We start from the raw sequence: 18,828 nt of genomic DNA on the forward strand, positions 1-18,828 counted from the left end.
TGCCAGCTACTTGCATTGACTTTAACAAAATGACTTATTATTGTTTTACATTACGAATCATAGAAGTTTCTAATCTTTTTTCTTCACTTGACTCATTCTTTTAATTTAAATAATAAAATTATTTAATTTACTGTTTATTCTCTAAAAACTAGAAACTTCTCCAAAATTATGCAAAATCAACCAAGTGTTTGTTCAATAAATAAATAATTGTCCAATATTTGTAAGTGGTTGAATTCTAATTTGATCAGTATCTCTACTTGTCTAACTATCTTATTACTCAACCCTAGGAACTATTGAAAATTGTGGTGGGATCCATCCGTCTTAATTAGAGATCTTAGGTACGAGTCCTGAAATAGAAACAAACCTGATAGGTAATATTTTTTTTATTTAATGTACGTTACATAATGTGAATCAAGATTAGTCAAAGCTCCAAGGTGGGTAACAATTATCGGGTGAGAAATTAATAAAAACCCAAACAATAAAAAAGAAAAACATTGAATGACATAAGGTAAATAGGAGGAAAGTACTTGCATTAATACTTCAACCGTGGAACATTGAATCCTAACTTAGATGGCCAATACAAGAGAAAAGAAAGTAGAAATACTATTTTCCATGGTAAAAATGAAGCGTGACTTCACTGCCCATTAGGGATGTTCATGGTTCGGTTTGGATCGTTTTTTTCCTAAAAAGAAATCAATTTAAGTAAATCGATTTTTTAAATATTTGAACCAAACCAAACCAATTAAGACAGTTTTTTATTGATTCGATTTTTGTCAGTTTTTCGATTTTTTTGATTATTTATTGATTTTTTTTTAAGTAAGAGACATATACTACCAAACACATATTCCGGTGATTATATTTTCAACTTAACACTATCAAATCAATTGCTCTTTGAGAAATTTATCATTTACAAAGATATATTGATGATAATTGAATCAAATAGTGATGAATAATTTAAGGACTTGATCAGAAATAGATTATTTATAACACGACATTGATTCTTGTACTTGGTAAAAGAAAACTGCCAATCAAACTAGAATATAAATGCAAACAACTAGATTATTATAATAGCAAAGAACTAAACTAAAAATGCAAATAATTAACATGTACCATAAAATTTTAGAAACTTTGTATAAATATTCATAATTATAGGTGTAATAATAAATATTAAATAACTACTTCTAAAGTCGTTTGGTTCGATTTTTTAGGTTATTTTTTGATTAAAATCTAAACCAAACCAAATTTGATCGATTTTTAAAATCTAAAATCAAAACCAAACAAAAAGAGTGTCGATTTTTTTATTAGATTTTCAATTTGATTTAATTTTTTGGATTTTTATTAATACCCCTCCTCCCCAAAGATTTTGGAGAAACACTCAACAAATACTGAGTTCACTCATCTTCAGAAATTAACGTTTTTGCCATGTTCTTTTGTCGTTTTCCTACCCAACTTACGAAAAGAAAATGGCTGGCCCCTCATCTTTCTCTCAGCCAATCATCATCACCAATGCGTGGTAAAGAAAATTATAATAATGCCTTGCTATGACAACGAGGGGCAATGTTAGAATTTTTACTAAAGTAAATCAGAAGATAAGAAAATAAAAATATGAAGAAGTCTAGAAAATTTAATAAAATATATATGAAAAATTAATATATTTACACAATATAATTTTTTGACAGAGTGATAACAATTATTATTCAAATAAGGTCGAATGCATGAGCCTATTAACAGCAAAGTTTTTCTCGGAAATGGTGGCTGGGAATAATCATAGCACACAAATATATTGAAAACTATTGTCTACTATTGACCGAGACGATTTACCATTTAATATATTAATCATAAAATCTTACTCGTAGATCAATCAAATACAAAACTGATGACAGTAATACTTTTTTGACAAAGGTTAGATTACCCAAAAAGCACTGTAGAGAGCAGGAACAAGATTAATTTAGACATGCTTAAGGATTGAATTGTTTAATTTTCTTTTCATTATTTAGGATTCCAGGACTTACAAGATTAATAAAACGAGCATTAAAATTATAAAATTAATAAATGAGTAGTTAGGTAAAAGTCAAGTCAACGAAGAGTATGATATCATACCCGCAGCACTAGAGTACCATGCTAGCTAGTCTTAAATGACCATTCTTAATTCTCTTTACGTTTTTCTATGTGAGCAAATAAAACAAAAGAAAAATTCGAAAATATCTCACAAAAGATTACTGTGAGAAGTCCCGAAAAAGAAAAAAAATAACACAAGAAATTAAATAAGAGGGGACAAAGTGCTCGTGAAAAAACATGATTAAAACTTACAGAAAAGTAGATCCAAAAGAAAAAAGAAAGTTCAACAAAGCTTCGGATAGTCTAGTACATCTTTTTACCGTAGTAATGTTTATTGTATAATTAATAAAATTCTATAAGTTACTTATACGAGAACCTTCGTAACGTAAGTCAACAATTCAAGCTTTTGTTTTTTTGAAGGAGTAATAAGTCAATGAATTTTTTTTTTGTCACAGATCGATTTGAATATATAAAATATTTTGATTGGTTTGAAGAACTGGTACGAAAAGGCAAAAGACCCAAGAAGATTGTAAAACACTTGGATGTCTTGAGCAACAATCACCTAGATCCCATTTGGATTGACTTAAAAAAGTAATTTTTAAGTATAAGTGTTTAAAAAAAATTTTAAGAGCCAGATTTATTTTATAAATATACAGTAATGTATTTGGATAAAGTGCTGAAACTAGAAAAATATTGTTGAAGTGTTTGGAAAAAGAAGTGCTCGTAAATATTATTTTCTTGTTAAAATGACAAAAATATCTGTAAAGTTGTTAACATTATAAAGAAATTGATTACTATAATATTTTATTCTAAGTTGACACATATACAAATAATTTATAGTTTAATTCACTTGCAATTTAAACTGATTACCTAAATATAAATTATTTATTTAAATAATATGCAGTAATTAACTATTTGACCAAAAAAGTGATTTTTCCTTTAATAACTTCAAATTATGGGGTAACATGTTGAATGATTTGATTTTAGAATATAGTACACCAATTAAAAAAAAAAGGAAGGATTTAAAGTCATAAAAAAAAGTTAAATGTTATGTAGCCCAAAAAAGAAGCTAAAAGAACAATATATACAAAGTATTGAAATGTATCAAACATTTATTTTAAAAATTACTATTTGCTTCACTTTAAGAACTTCAAGAAATTGACTAGGTTTTGGAGAATGACAGTAGCATAGGCAAGATGAAAAATGGTGATTAGAAGGATTTAATTAGTAAGGGAAGGATAGTTTTGGGGTTTAGAAAAAGTGAAAGGTATAGTAGGGTGAATTACTTGGTCAAAAATAAAAATCTTGTAAGACAAAAAGCAATAAGTTTGGCAACCCCACCTTATTGCATTTAGCTTATTTTGAGTATTTTGACTTAAAAATATTTGGCTTAAAAATAATTTCATAGTCTATCCAAACACTCAAATAAACCTAAAAGTGCTTTTAAGCTGGTTGACCAGCTTTTAAGCCAATCCAAAGTCCAAACACTCCCTTACATTTGTATGGTTTCCCTATTTTTAAGAATTAATCCAAATAGTCATCCATTCAATAACTTAAAACTAATAATAGTCGGCGAAAATATAATATATGTATAATTTATATTTAATATATATAATTATATATAATCAATATATAATTTATATATACGACTAAAAAAAATAAACAATAAATATCCCCTATTATTTCTTTGACTGTTTTGGGCATGTGAATTTAGGTCGGTAAGTTTCATTATCAGATCTCCCAAAAGTTTTACTCCCACTTTTTATTGCATCAGATGGAGGTTTCCTGAGTATAAAAAACAGAGAAGAAAGAAAATTATTCTCCCTCCATTCCATATAAAAATTTAAACACAAATTAATTTAAAATATTTATTTTATTGGAATGATAAATTTTATAATCACACAAATATTATAACACATTTAAGATTATGAAATTTAAAAAATTTAAAATATTAATATTATGACATATTTAAAATCATAAATTTTTATTGTTTTATTTCTTTCTTAAGCGCTTTATACCCAATCAAACAACATCCCATAAAATTTATGCCTATGCATATTCTCACGTGAGACCTCAATAATCCTCCCAAATCGCAATGGACCTACGGTTTTCTCTTCGTATTTGCAATGAGTAATTTAATGATACCATAATTCCCTACTTTCATCTTGTACAATTAAAAAACTTTCAACGCCAAATTTTAATAGTTTTAAAATTTTGTTTTAAAATATTTGTCGTTTTATAAAAATAAGAAGCTATCATTTATTATAATTTTCGGGGATCTATCCCAACGGCTTCAATTAGTAAAGGACTAATTAAATGAGATATTTAAAGATACATAAAAAATAGTTTAGACAAATACTTTCATAATTAATCCTACTAATTTTTTTATTATAAATATACAAAAACCCTCTAGCATCTTTCCATATAAAATATTGTGCTTTTAAAATTCTTTTCTTCTCAATTATTTCGCTATACTCCTTAAGGTTCCAGCTCCTTAGCTTTATGTGATTTAACGGGAAGATACTTAGTAGTTGATTAAATTAATGAACCTCTCCACTTTCACATTCTAAACCTTATTCTGTCGACTTTGAAATTCTGAGAGTTGAAGAGAATGAAATGAGAATAATTTTGGAAATTTTCTGTGCGTTTATTTCTCTGCACAGTGTAATGGATATATACAAAAGAATAGAATTTAGTCTAAACAAACTTTGCCAAGTGGCGGTATTTTACTAGCCTACTCCTAAGAGCTATTGTAACAAACTAAGGAATATTTAAAAATGAATAATTATATCCACTATACAGATTATTCTTTGTATCTTCTCGGTTCTACTAGAAATGGGTCGTTGGAGTCAACTGAAGCTTTAAGGCCCATTTGTTGTAAAACTAAGTCCAAAGCAAAAAATCAAGCCCATTAAGAATTGAGTCTAAATGTCTGACCCATTTTGTAAGATATACATCCCTTCTTCAAAGACAAATCAACCATCGGCAAATCACTCCACAAGTCCTTGGCACTTTGAGAGTAAAGAACACTCTCAGCTATCTCCTTAGATAGAGAATTAAGTAGCCATGACAATACCATGTCATTACACATTGCCCAAGTCTTTTGAAGTTCAGAATCAGCTTGTGAAAAAGTAAGAGTTCCATCAATAAAACCCAGCTTATTTTTTGCAGATAAAGTAATTACTACAGCTCTTCTCCATCCACCATAGCTTTTTCCATCAAAAACTGTGGACACAAGATTCATCCCCGGATAATCCGAGGGATGAAGGTAGTAAGGATGTGATGAATCAACCACTTCACTCATAACTGAAGCTGCTGGCACAGCAAGATCGACTGTGGAAGTAGCTGATGCAAGTGGATCTAGAGTCTGTCTAGTGGTATTCATAGCTGAAGAAAAGAAAGCAAAAAAAGAAGGAAGAAAGAAGCAAAAGATCGTGAAATGGTGGAGCAGATTAAGCCTGCTCTGATACCATGAAGAGAATGAAATGAGAATAATTTTGAAATTTTTCTGTGTGTTTATTTCTCTGCACAGTGTAATGTATATATACAAAAGAATAGAATCTAGTCTAAACAAACTTTGCCAAGTGACAGTATTTTACTAGCCTACTCCTAACAGCTATTATAACAAACTAAGAAATATTTACAAAAGGAATAATTCTATCTAATATGCAGATTATTCTTTGTATCTTCTGGGTTCTACTAGAAATGGGTCGATGGAGTCAACTGAAGCTTTAAGGCCCATTTGTTATAAAACTAAATCCAAAGCAAAAAATCAAGCCCATTTAGAATTGAATTCAAATGTACCGACTATCTAATTTTGGAAACTTCCCTTCTTCAAAGACAAATCAACCATCAGCAAACCTAGCCAACTATCTCTCTCTAATCTCTCTTCATACTTCCATATGAAAATTCAAGAAGAACGTCATTTTCATTTCTAACACCAACACCCTCTTCCCCCCACTCAAGTTGGAGGGGATGAAAGAACACCCAACTTGCCCAAAAGATTGTGATGAATTGTCCATGTGAGAGACTTTGTGAACTGATCTGCGAGTTGAGAATAGGAGCAAACATAGGAGAGTGAAATCAGCCCGGCGAGGAATTATTATCTTACGAAGTGACAATCTAGTTCGACATGTTTAGTTCTTTCGTGAAACACAGGGTTTTTCGCGATATGGATAGCTGCCTGACTGTCCAAATGAAGAGGACTAGGAAGTGAAATTGGGATGGAAAGATCATCAAATAAGCGGACCAATCAAGTGAGCTCAGCTACAACGCGTCGCATTGAATGGTATTCAGCCTCTGGAGAGCTGAGAGAAATGGATGTCTACTTTTTGGATTTCCATGAAATTGGGGATGAACCAAATGAAATGAAGAATCCACTGACAGATTTGCGTGAATTAGGACAAGCGGCCCAGTCGGAATCACAAAATGCAAGGAGTTGATATGAAGGGGATGAAGACATAAAAAGTCCGAGTCCAGGATCCTTAAATAAATATCGGAGGACACGAAGCGAAGCATTGAGATGAGTCTGCCTAGAATCTTGCATGTACTGGCTAAGGCGATGTACAATAAATGATAAATTCGGTTTTGTATGTGTTAAATAATTCAGCTTGCCCAACAAATAGCGATACAAGTTCGGGTCAGGAATGGGGTCAGTCTGAGCAAGTAGGCGAACAGAAGGGTCAAGAGGACAGGAAACATGCGTCTTGTGGAGAGAATCAAACTCATGCAATAAATCAAGGGTGAATTTCCTCCGAGATAAAATCAAACCATGAGGCTCTCGGAGAACTTCCATGCCCAAAAAATAATGGAAGCTTCCAAGGTCCTTGATTCTAAACTCCTCATGTAAAAAAGCCTTTAATTCAGTCAATTCCTTTGTATCATTGCCTGTTAGTAGTATATCATCAACATACACTGCCACAATAGAGATAGAAGAATATGTCCTTCTAAAGAACAAAGAATAATCGTTCAAGAAATGTGTATATCCCTTGAAATTAAGAGCAGTAGTAAGCTTAGAGTACCATTGTCTAGAAGCTTGACGAAGTCCATAAATGGACTTTTTCAACTTCCAAACATGGTTAGGAGAAGGTGGTGTAAAACTAACTGGGAATTTCATATAGACTTCTTCGTTTAAATCACCATGTAAGAAGACATTATTCACATCCAATTGATAAAGGCCCCAACTTTTCTTAACTGCAATAGCTAAAATGCATCTGATGATTGTCATCTTGACCACCGGAGAAAATATTTCATTGAAATCTATCCCCTATCTCTGTATATCACCTCTTATTACCAATCTAGCCTTTAACCTTTCCACACTACCATCTGAATGTTCTTTTACCTTATAGACCTATTTTCAAGGTAAAGCTTTTCTACCTGGGCGTAATTCTATGACCTCCCAAGTTTTGTTGAGCTCAAGTGCAGCAATTTCCTGTTCCATGGCTTCCTGCCACCCTGGGTGATGTGCAGCATGTGAGTAACTAATAGGTTCATACATATTAGATAGAGAATTGAGCATATGTTGATTAGTGGTGGAGAGGCTACTAAAAGACAAAGATGGAGGAGAGACTGGTGCAAGAAAACATGCATTACTCACATCTGAGAGTTGAAGAGCATTACAAATGTAATCATTGAGGTATTTAGGAGGATTGTGAAGTCTAGAAGATTTTCTTATGAGAGTATCCAACATAGGTTGAGAAACATGTGAGGAGAATGAAGAAAAAGGTATACTAGAAGAGGAGCAGCTTGGTGATGATCCCACTGGTAATGGGCTGGTAGGAAATAGTGTTGTACTAGGGTAAGAAGTTTGTGATGAGAGTGTAGGAGAGGAAGAAACAATAAGGGTCAAGGAAGGAGTAGAAGGAGAGTGTTGGTTGTCTGATGAACACAAAGGTGAGGAGGAGTCTGAGTTTAAGGGAAATAAGTTGTGCAATGGAGCTATTGGAAGATAAGAAGTCCTTGTATAATTAGATTTGATAGAGGAAAAAAGAAAGAATTCCCCATGGAATATTACATCTCTAGAAATGAAAACCTTTAATGCCTTGAGATAAACCACCTTATAACCCTTTTTACCATGTGGATAGCCTAGAAATATACAAGGAACAACCCTTGAGTCAAATTTTGATCTATGTCTTGAAAGAGTAGAAGCAAAACATAAACATCCAAAGCATCTTAAAGTAGAATAACTAGGTTTGGTTTGAAAAAGGACTTCATAAGAGGTCTTGAACTTTAATACTCTAGAAGGGTATCTGTTGATCAAATATGTGGTTGTAAGCAGGCATTCCCCCCAAAATGATATAGGTAAATAAGATTGAAATAATAAGGCTCTAGATGTCTCTAGTAAGTGCCTTTGTTTTCTCTCCACAACTCCATTCTGTTGTAGAGTGGAAACACAACTGGTTTGATATATAATTCCTTGGGAAAGAAAAAATTTTGTTTGAACAGTTCCAGAACCCAATTCAGAAGCATTATATGATCTGATTATCTTAATCTTTGTATGAAAATGCCTATCTACCATGGCTAAATAAGATTTTAAGATAGTGAAAGCATTTGATTTATTACTTAGCATGTAGGTCCAGGTCCCTCTACTGAAGTCATTAACTATGGTGAGGAAATATATATAACCATCATAGGTGGTATCCTTGTAAGGTCCCCAAGTGTCCACATGGATTAGGTCAAAGATATTTTTGGTTGATATAGAGCTTGAAGGAAAATGGAGCTTGGATTATCTATCCATAGGACAAATAAGACAAGGAGTAGAATAATTAAAACATGAAGGAACAAAAACATCAGAAAATTTCTTCATATTACTCAAAGGCATATGGCCTAACCTATAATGCCACAGCTTCTCTTTTACATTGGAATCAGAAAAAGCAAAACAGGAATTAAAAACTGGAACAAAATTTAAATTCTGCCTAGGTACAAAAGTACTAGACTTGGAAAAACTTTTAAAAACTGGAGCTGTCAGTCTTGACTTGAGAATAAAGAGGCCTCATTTCTCCTTACCAATCTTCAAAGGGCCCTTTAGTGAACATGAAGGACCCTGCAGCAAAAAACAAGAATTAGGAGTGAAAAGAACATACTGTTGGAGTTATTTGTACAACTTGTGCACAGACAACAAATTGAATCTAAAGGAAGGCACATATAGTACATTGTGCAAAACTAGATTTGGTAACAATGCAATAAAACCTAAATGTGTAACTTTTATTCTATGTGAATTAGGCAAATTGACCATGACAGGTTTAGGCAAGGCTTTATAGTTAATAAAAAAATTTATGTTAAAAGTCATATGCTCATTTGCTCCACTATCTAATATCTATGATTCACTATCAATTTGAATGAAACGGGCAAAGGAATTGAAAAACTTGGCTATACCAGCACAACTCAGATTTGCAGAAGCATCAGAGGTTTCTGCATCCTGCTGACCTATGTTGCCCTGTTGTAGAAGCTACAATAATTGTGTCACATTCTCCCGAGTAAGTGACTGCATTCCTGGCACCTTAGTATTTCCCTGGATTCCCTCTTCATTTGTGTTGAACACAGCATTTGCATGTACATTCCCTTGAAACTTCCTCTATTTTGTGAACTTAAAATCTCCAGAAAATCCATGAATCCTATAACATTTATCAATAGTATGGCCAGGTTTCTTGCAGTAAGCACATATTCCAGCATTCTTTTTAGGATCAAAACCTCCCTTCTGTTTCTTATTTTCATTGAATCTTCTTCCATTTCCCTGCAGGCTTGTAGCAAGGAAACAACCAGAATCTCCTGGATAGACAAAAGTGGCATGGATCTCCCTTTGCTTCTCATCCTGTATCACAAGTGAATAAGCTTGTCCAATATAAGGTAATGGTGAAGAAAATAGTATATTGCTCCTAACACCTATGAATATGTCATTTAAACCCATCAAAAACTGCAGCAACCTTTCATCTTGATGTGCCTTAAAATTCTTTACCTTAGCACCACATTCACAAACACATGCAGAAAAGATATTCAAAACATCAAGCTCATCCCATAAGCTTCTCATCTTAGTAAAATAGGTTTATACACTAGAATTACCTTGTACCACAATACTGAGTTCCTTTTGTAGCTAAAATAACTTAGCTCCATTTGTTTGTCCAAATTTGTCTTCCAAATCACTCCACAAGTCCTTGGCACTTTGAGAGTAAAGAACACTCTCAGCTATCTCCTTAGATAGAGAATTAAGTAGCCATGACAATACCATATCATTACACATTGCCCAAGTCTTTTGAAGTCCAGATCAGCTTGTGAAAAAGTAAGAGTTCCGTCAATAAAACCCAGCTTATTTTTTGCAGATAAAGTAATTACTACAGCTCTTCTCCATCAACCATAGCTTCTTCCATCAAAAACTGTGGACACAAGATTCATCCCCGGATAATCCGAGCGATGAAGGTAGTAAGGATGTGATGAATCAACCACTTCACTCATAACTGAAGCTGCTGGCACAGCAGGATCGACTGTGAAAGTAGCTGATACAAGTGGATCTAGAGTCTGTCTAGTGGTATTCATAACTGAAGAAAAGAAAGCAAAAAAAGAAGGAAGAAAGAAGCAAAAGATCGTGAAATGATGGAGCAGATTAAGCCTGCTCTGATACCATGAAGAGAATGAAATGAGAATAATTTTGAAAATTTTCTGTGTGTTTATTTCTCTGCACAGTGTAATGTATATATACAAAAGAATAGAATCTAGTCTAAACAAACTTTGTCAAGTGGCAGTATTTTATTAGCCTACTCCTAACAGCTATTGTAACAAACTAAGGAATATTTACAAAAGGAATAATTCTATCTACTATGGAGATTATTCTTTGTATCTTCTGGGTTCCACTAGAAATGGGTCGATGGAGTCAACTGAAGCTTTAAGGCCCATTTGTTGTAAAACTAAGTCCAAAGCAAAAAATCAAGCCCATTGAGAATTGAGTCCAAATGTCTGGCCCATTTTATAAGATATACATCCCTTTTTTAAAGACAAATCAACCATCGGCAAACCTAGCCGACTATCTCTCTCTAATCTCTCTTCATACTTCCATCTGAAAATTCAAGAAGAACGTCATTTTCATTTTTAACATCAACAAGAGTCAGGAGATGACACATCTGTTACTTGTATAATGGTACCCCTGTATTGTTTTGTTTGCATATTTGCTGCTAGCTAGGAGGATTACATAATTACGTACTACTAATATTTTTATGAAATCTAATCCTAATTAACCACCTTTTATGATTCTTCTATATTTTCTCTTTTTTTAACTCCTTTGATATACTATGCTTTTTGTCTTTTTAGTACTAGTATATGAAGGCCGAGGATTAGGGTAGTAGAGTAGGTAGTCTAGAGTGTTCATTACAGTATTATTGGCACGCAGTCTCGCTTTCTGTTAGTATAGGTTTATGTTATTTTTTTCATTGTTGATCACCTTACTATCTTGTTGTTTTTATTCTGTTTTTATCTGGCTTTTTAGTATTATCCCTTCTTGTCTATATTTTCATTAATGTGGTGGTTATGCTTTCCTGGGCTGATGGTTTATTGGAAACAGTCTCCTTGTCCTCACAATGTAAGGGTAAGGTCTGTGTACATACTATCCTCCCAAATTTCACGATATGCGATAATACTGGGTATATTGTTGTAGTTGTATTTACTTAATTAAATTTTTCTAAGTAACTTTTTTCTCCACGAATATAGGTGTACTAGATTGAATTATATCGTTTAAGTTACTAGGGAGTAGTCGGACATTGGGCTAATCTGATAATCACGTGGATAGTCCGAAAAAGGTAGCCCTAATTAATTAACGAGATACAAATTTGTGATACCAATTACTGTTAGTACTTTCCTTTTTAGTATTTTCCTTTTTAGTCTGTTTCAAAATAAGTGACACAATTTTAAATTTGAATTATACTCTTCATTTTACACATTTTACCTTAATAAAAAGTTTTTATAACTACAAAAATATCATGGCTCCACAAAACTTTTATACCACTTAAGTTTTTAAGATCACAAGTTTCAATTTTTTTTTTCTTAAATTTTGTGCCGAGTCAAACATTCACGTCTAAATTGTCTAAATTGAAACGGAAGGAGTATTCCATGTATCGTTAAACCATCACCAGTTGAGTGACAATTATTTGAAAGTCTATGCACGTCAAGGTGATATGGTGGATGATAAACATAATACACGATACATGTGTTGGTACAAAAGGAATAGCCTTTAGAGGAGGAATTTAACATCAACATATTTTTTTTGTCGAGCTTATAACTTATCAACTTAAATTGAAATGAAGTAGAAGAAAATAACTATGGACGAAGTTGTGAAAACTAGACATTCATTCTTGCTTCACATTTCAACGGTGAAAAAGCTTTAGAAGAAAAAAACAATTTACTTTGAGCAGCCCACCCAAAAAGGAGCCACTGTCGTTATGATATAGCATAAGCAGCAAAAAAAAAAAAAAAAAAAAAAGGAAAAGAAAAATACACCCTCCACTTCGATATCATCATTTACATAATGATTTTACTAAAGAAGTAATAAATGGAAAAAAGGAAAGAAATTAAAGACTCTTGTCATAATTAACTCTTCTACTTCTTCATCCTTTCTTTATAACGAGGACGCTTTTAGCTTTCACTGAATGAGCTTTGTCTCATTGGTAGCTCTTTTTTTTTTTTCTTACTTTAATTATTTGCTGTTTGTAGATAATTGATAGAATGAGCTTTAATTTCTTCAATTTCATCCTATAGTGTTATTTTTTTATTTTGTTTTTCACTCAAGCAGCAGCTACTGTGCCTCTGGGAAAAGGGTTATTTTGTGTTTTACTGGGAGAGTTACTGGAATTTCTCTGGTCATTTTTTCTCAAGGCCTTTACAGAAGCTGAAAGATTCAATTTTTTCTCTTTGGCTTCATCCATTTCTATCTGTTCTTGCCTGCACTCTTCACTGCAGAATGGAGTATCCCCTCTGCATCATAAAAAAACAAAGAACAAATAAATTCTTGTACTCATTCAAATGTCCAATATATATAGTAATAAAAGCCTAATCACAATTTTCCAATCCACGCTTCTATAACTAATCCACTTATGATCTTGTCCATCAGTAGACAAGAATTACTTTACTGATCAGTTTCTTTAAAAAGATTGTTTTTTTTCCCTTGCTAAACATAGTTTGAAATGTTCCAATATATTCCACCATCATTTCTTGAATAAAAGATAACCAGTTGATATTTTAAGAAAATCCATCCCCCAAATGAAAAAGTATACTATTTCAATTTGATTTGAACTATGCAAAGAATGAAGCAAAAACTAACCTGTACATGAAGATGTCTTTGTTACTACCAAGTTGTTTCTTGCAAAGAAAACAAGATTCCAAGAAATGGGGTTGTTGTTCCTCAAATCTAGTTTCACAAAACCTTCTGCCACCAGCCAATTTCGGAGATGACATTGAAGAAGAAGAGGAAGAGGAAATGAATGAAAGATTCCTAAGGCTACTCTTCCTTTGTAAAACAGTATGATAAAGAGGCCTAGAAATCAATGGATTGTGATTGTGATGATTGTTCTCTGAAATCTCAGCTTCTATTATAGCTAGAGAGGCAAGACCATCGTTTTTGTCAAAGAAAAAAGGACCTCTTCTTGTTGTAGTGTCCATTTAATTTCCTTGTTTGGTTTGTAGAGAGAATGGGAAAGTGGAAAAATGTTTGGAGAAATGGGGTTTGGAAGAGATGTGGTTATAAAGAAAGGTTCGGTAGATGATTTTTAGAGACAAGTGTTAAGTATCAAAACAAAAAAAAAACCATGGTTTCTGAATTTGGTGCAAGTGAATCTATTGGCCAAGAATTCCTTGTACCTTCCCCTATTTTTTATTCCTATTAATTATTGTTTACACTTTCCTACAATTATATCCTTATTGTTTGTCATTATTTACATCTTGACCACTATAGTCCAAGAAACACAATCAATTTTCTGTGGTAAATAAAATTGTTAAATGAACTTATAGCCCCTTCTATTATTTTTTTTTTTTTTGGGGGGGGGGGGGAGAAGAAAAGAAACATGGTCATGTTCCAAAATGAATGAAAGAACTAAGCAAAAGTAGAGGTAGCTGCTTCAAAATTATTTTGTCTAATATTAAGTAGGCATTTGGACATTAAAAATGTGATATTTGAGAAAAAATAATTTTTGAAGTTAAGTTAAAGAAATGTATTTGAGAATTAAAACAGTGTTTGTACATGTATTTCACTTGAAAAAATATTATATTTTTGTGAGAGAAAAATACTATTTACTTGAAACTCATATTCAAAAATTAGTTTAATGCATAATCAAACATTGATTTGACATATTTAAGGAAAAAAAGATTTATGTCCAAACGGCTCCAAAGAATATAAGATTCTTCTAAATTTAAGATATCTAAAAAATAAAAACTGCAAGTACTATTGTAATAAATATCCAAAAGACAAAGTACGAAATATCCAAAGCTTAGTAGGCATTTGGACATAAATATTGTAATTTTGAAAATATAGTAGTTGGAGTTTAGTTAAAAAATGGTATTTGAAGTTTGAAATTATGTTTTGTGAGTGGGGGAAAAAGTATTTTTGAAAATTTTGAATATTTTTTGAAAAACTTATTTTCGAAATTTATATTTTGAAAAACTTATAAAATTTTATGAACAAAAAAAAAATAGTTTTATGGACAAACGGGGCAACGATAAGAACGTTAAATAGCATCAGACAGTAATATTGTGAGATATGGAGGGCAAGAAGTAAATGGAGCTGCTAGTATAATATTCCCAAGACTTGCGACCTAACGGCACATGAGATGCTTTGCCTTCTAAAGCGCCAAAGTTACAACGGGCCGAGCATGACGCGGGCCCCCAGCCCGGACCCACTCCTATTCTTTGCCCTTTAGTTTTCAAACCATGTCCGTCACCCTGCAAGAGATATTTTGGGGGCATTAATTTTTTTTTAATTAATTATAACAGTGTATCACTCATTTTTAGACCAATCCGAATCCGTCAATCAAATTAATGAATATTAATATGTATTGAATAAATATGTAATATATTAATTGAATTGGTACCAAATGTTTACGTGAAGTATCATTATTATTGTGCTTTGGAAAGTTTTGCCCTTTCTCCCCTTGCTTCAAACTAGGAATTAGGGGGAGATTTTGCTCTTCATCTTATTATGAAAAACATTGGGGTCACGTCATAACGTTTTCTGCCAAACTCTTTTGTCGTTTTCTTCACTTTTACTACTGTAACTTGTTATAAAATCATGGCCGTGGGACCCTAATCTACCCCTCATTTGTTGATCAATCACCATTACGGAGGCGTGACAAGGTCCAATTTCCTTTTGTACCCTTGAAGTTTCATCATTTCGTTTTCTGTATTTTTTATTTTTTTTCACATGTTACTTCAGTAATTACATTTGCCTGTAGGAACGGTAAATGGTGATGTTCTATTTTGCCTTTCATTTGACAGCAGGCGTACTATATTACCTCTGTTCACTTTTATTTATCCATTGTTGATTTTGAATAACTTTTAAAAAATAATAAATAAAATATATAATTTATTATAATATTCATATTAATTGATGTATAATTTTAATGAATTTAAAATAAATAATCAATGCTAAGGATAAATCAAAAAAAATAAATTATTTTTCGTAAAAATAAAAATTTATAATACTTAACAACTAAAAGTGAGAAAAGAGAAGTACGACAACTCCCACACAGATGTCGAAAAAGTAGACTGGCGTTGAGGAGGTAAATATTAAAGCAGTGTAATGAGCTCAAATTGAAAGGCAATTTCTGCTCCCCGACAAAGAACCGCTGCCCTTGAATCGCGGTCAGCCGTTGTACCCTGCCCCATTGTACATTAAACACCAGCATTGCTACGCGGATTTAAATTTTAAATTTAATGGGTTTGATTTTAAACTGTTACAATTATGAGTTTAATTATAAGATTTTTTAAGATTTTGATAGATTTTTACATTATTTACCCTTAAAATCAGATAACAATTAAATTTGTTAGTAATTTTAAAAATATGCGATTTGGCGTCCACCGTGGGGCTAAGAATAATAGTGGCAATTTGATACAAATTTCCATAACACACCCTACTTCACACTTGTTCTTTGAAATGTCTTTGATTTCAAGTATGCGCTTAAAATGTCGAAGTCCCAAACTACCCTTCTAAACACGGATGCTGAGTTTGGCCACCATGGCGAGAACAACAATATAGCGCCCGGTAACGAGGTGCCCCCCGCTGATCCCAACAGAATTCCAATCGCGGACCCGATCGATACCAGCTCATATGTGGCCATCAACACGAATTTGCCCGCTGATCCTCAGAACAACGCCCACGGTGGGTGCCAAACTGTTTACCCTCAAAATCGGATAACAATTAAATTTGTAAGTGGTTTTAAGGATATGCGGATTAAATTTGTGAGTGGTTATCTCCGCCGGAATCCCTGTCATATTGGGATGGGACCAAGCGAAATAATTTATGTTAACTATAAGGAATTGAATGAGTTTTTTCTAAGCTCGGGACTTAACCCCGTGCTCAGGTGTGCATTACGATCAGGCAGGTGTCCGATCAATATGACTTGCTCCACTTCTTCGACTGTTGATTTGGTGGCGTCGGAATCATCGGGGACTATGAAAGATGTGGGAACTCCGTAGCCGTCGTCTTCATCTATCCCCTGCTTCTCCGGTTACATCGAGGCCGGTATCGGTAATTGCTATTTGGTTTCGTCTTTGGCCATCGGGTTTAGACTCTTCGATGTCGAAAGTGCAGATACCGGGATCACCTCGTCGACCGCGAACATCTCCTTTGCGGCCGGTTGCTCTCTGTAAACTGTTTTAATTCCTCCAGGTGTTGGAAATTTTAACACCTGGTGCAGTATCGGGGGTATTGCCCTCTTGTTGTGAATCCATGGTCTCCCGAACAAAACATTGTACCTCATGTTCCCTTCGATCACGCAGAACTTCGTTTCCTGAATGGTCCCGACGGTGTTCACCGGTAATGTTATCTCCCCTTTAGTGGTCTCGCATGCCATGTTGAATCCGTTTAGAACCTTTACTGCATGCACGATTTGTTCTTGCAAACCCAGTTATTCCACGACCCATGATCTAATGATATTGGCTAAGCTATCTGGATCAATCAAGACACGCTTAACATGAGATTTATTTATGAGTACAGATATTACCAGTGCATCGTTGTGGGGCTGCACTATGCCTTAAGCGTCCTCGTCGTTGAAAGACAAGGTCCCTTATAATACGTAATCTCGAGTCCATTTTTCTATCGTGATGGATACTTTGATGGGCTTTAACATCGGCCCCTGGGGAACGTCGACCCCACCGATGATCATGTTAATGACGTACTAAGGTTTCTCCTGCTCGGTCTGTTTATTAGAATCTCTATTCCTGAAATGATTTTTGGCTCGATCGCTCAAGAACTCCCAGAGATTTCCGTTGTTAAATAACCGGGCTACCTCCTCCCTTAATTGTCGGTAATCCTCTGTTTTGTGGCCATGTGTGGTATGATACTTGCATATTAAGTTGGTATCCCTTTGGGCTAGATCAGACTGTAGAGGTCGAGGCCACTTGGTGTCTCTGATGCGTCCGATGGCGGATACGATAACAGCTCGACACCGAACCGCCATCAAATCATATATTTTAGCGGACTTCGTGACTGACTTCACGATGTCCCTAGTTCCTGAGGTCGAAAATGAGTTGCTATTGAACTCGGGGACCTCTTCCGGAATCTGGGCCCTCTTTACGGACGGTGCCTCGAACGCAAAGGGGTCCGGACTTGGCATCGTGTTGAAACCACCGACGGGTAATGTAGTTAGACAATCAATTAGAACTGTAAAATTGACTAACAACGAGGCCGAATATGAGGCCATGATTGCAGGTCTTGAACTGGCTAAAAGCCTGGGGCCGAGGTGGTCGAAGCTAAATCCGATTCTCTCCTCGTGGTGAATCAAGTCAATAGAACGTTCGAAGTCAAAGAGGAACGAATGTGAAGATACCTGGATAAGCTACAGGTAACGCTACATCGGTTCAGGGAATGGACTTTACAACATGTACCTCAGGATCAAAACAGCGAGGCCGATGCTCTTGCTAACTTGGGATTGTCGGTCGATGACGATGAATTCAACTCGGAAATGGTCGTACAACTCATGAAATCGGTAGTGGAGGAAGGCCACGCGAGATAAACTCGACAAGCTTAACCTGGAACTGGAGAAACAAATACATAGATTACCTGAAGACCAGAAAACTTCCCTCGGATCCTAAAGAATCGGAGCTTTGTGTACGAAAGCGGCCCGGTTCAGCTTGTCCGAAGACGGTACCCTATTTAGAAGAGCATTCGATGGCCCACTTGCCATATGTTTGGGCCGGGAGACACCGATTAAGTTTTGAGGGAAGTCCATGGTGGGCGTCAAATCGTGTATCCTTAAATTCATTATATAAATTTATATATATATATATATATATATATATATATATATATATATATATATATATATTTCGTGTTGAAAATATTGGATCGGTAACCAGTTACACGTGTATGTTTCCCAATAACCGGCAGGCTCGCAGGCGTGTCCTATAACGTGAAACCTCGGTGATCCTCGCGATGAGTATTTTATTACAGCCTTTCTCTTCTCTTTATAGCCTTTTGCAATTAGTAATTTAATTATACAATAATGAACTACTTGTCATCTTTTATTATACAAAAATATTCTACTACTATATACTAGTGCAGCTTTTACTTTCTTCCGTTAA

At 34.1% G+C, this 18,828-nt stretch overlaps 1 protein-coding gene across 1 annotated transcript; it reads right to left on the reverse strand.

Annotated features, from left to right (window-relative positions):
* Positions 1-12,650: 12,650 nt before the first annotated feature.
* LOC107804008 (FCS-Like Zinc finger 2) lies at positions 12,651-13,790 on the reverse strand. The gene is made up of 2 exons (XM_016627813.2): positions 13,358-13,790; positions 12,651-13,011 (listed from the first exon to the last, which is right to left on the reverse strand). The coding sequence occupies exons 1-2, from the start codon at positions 13,693-13,695 to the stop codon at positions 12,822-12,824; spliced, it is 528 nt and encodes a 175-aa protein (XP_016483299.1). The 5' UTR covers positions 13,696-13,790; the 3' UTR covers positions 12,651-12,821.
* Positions 13,791-18,828: the final 5,038 nt, after the last annotated feature.

Source organism: Nicotiana tabacum, chromosome 22 (assembly GCF_000715075.1).
Source record: "Nicotiana tabacum cultivar K326 chromosome 22, ASM71507v2, whole genome shotgun sequence".
Classification (NCBI taxonomy): domain Eukaryota; kingdom Viridiplantae; phylum Streptophyta; class Magnoliopsida; order Solanales; family Solanaceae; genus Nicotiana; species Nicotiana tabacum.

What these genes read in the sequence shown, in the direction of transcription:
- LOC107804008 (XM_016627813.2), bottom strand. Translation starts at nt 13,695, where the DNA reads ATGGACACTACAACAAGAAGAGGTCCTTTTTTCTTTGACAAAAACGAT. An exon ending in AAAGACATCTTCATGTACAG is followed by an intron (nt 13,012 to 13,357) that starts GTTAGTTTTTGC and finishes TTTATGATGCAG; the next exon opens with AGGGGATACTCCATTCTGCA.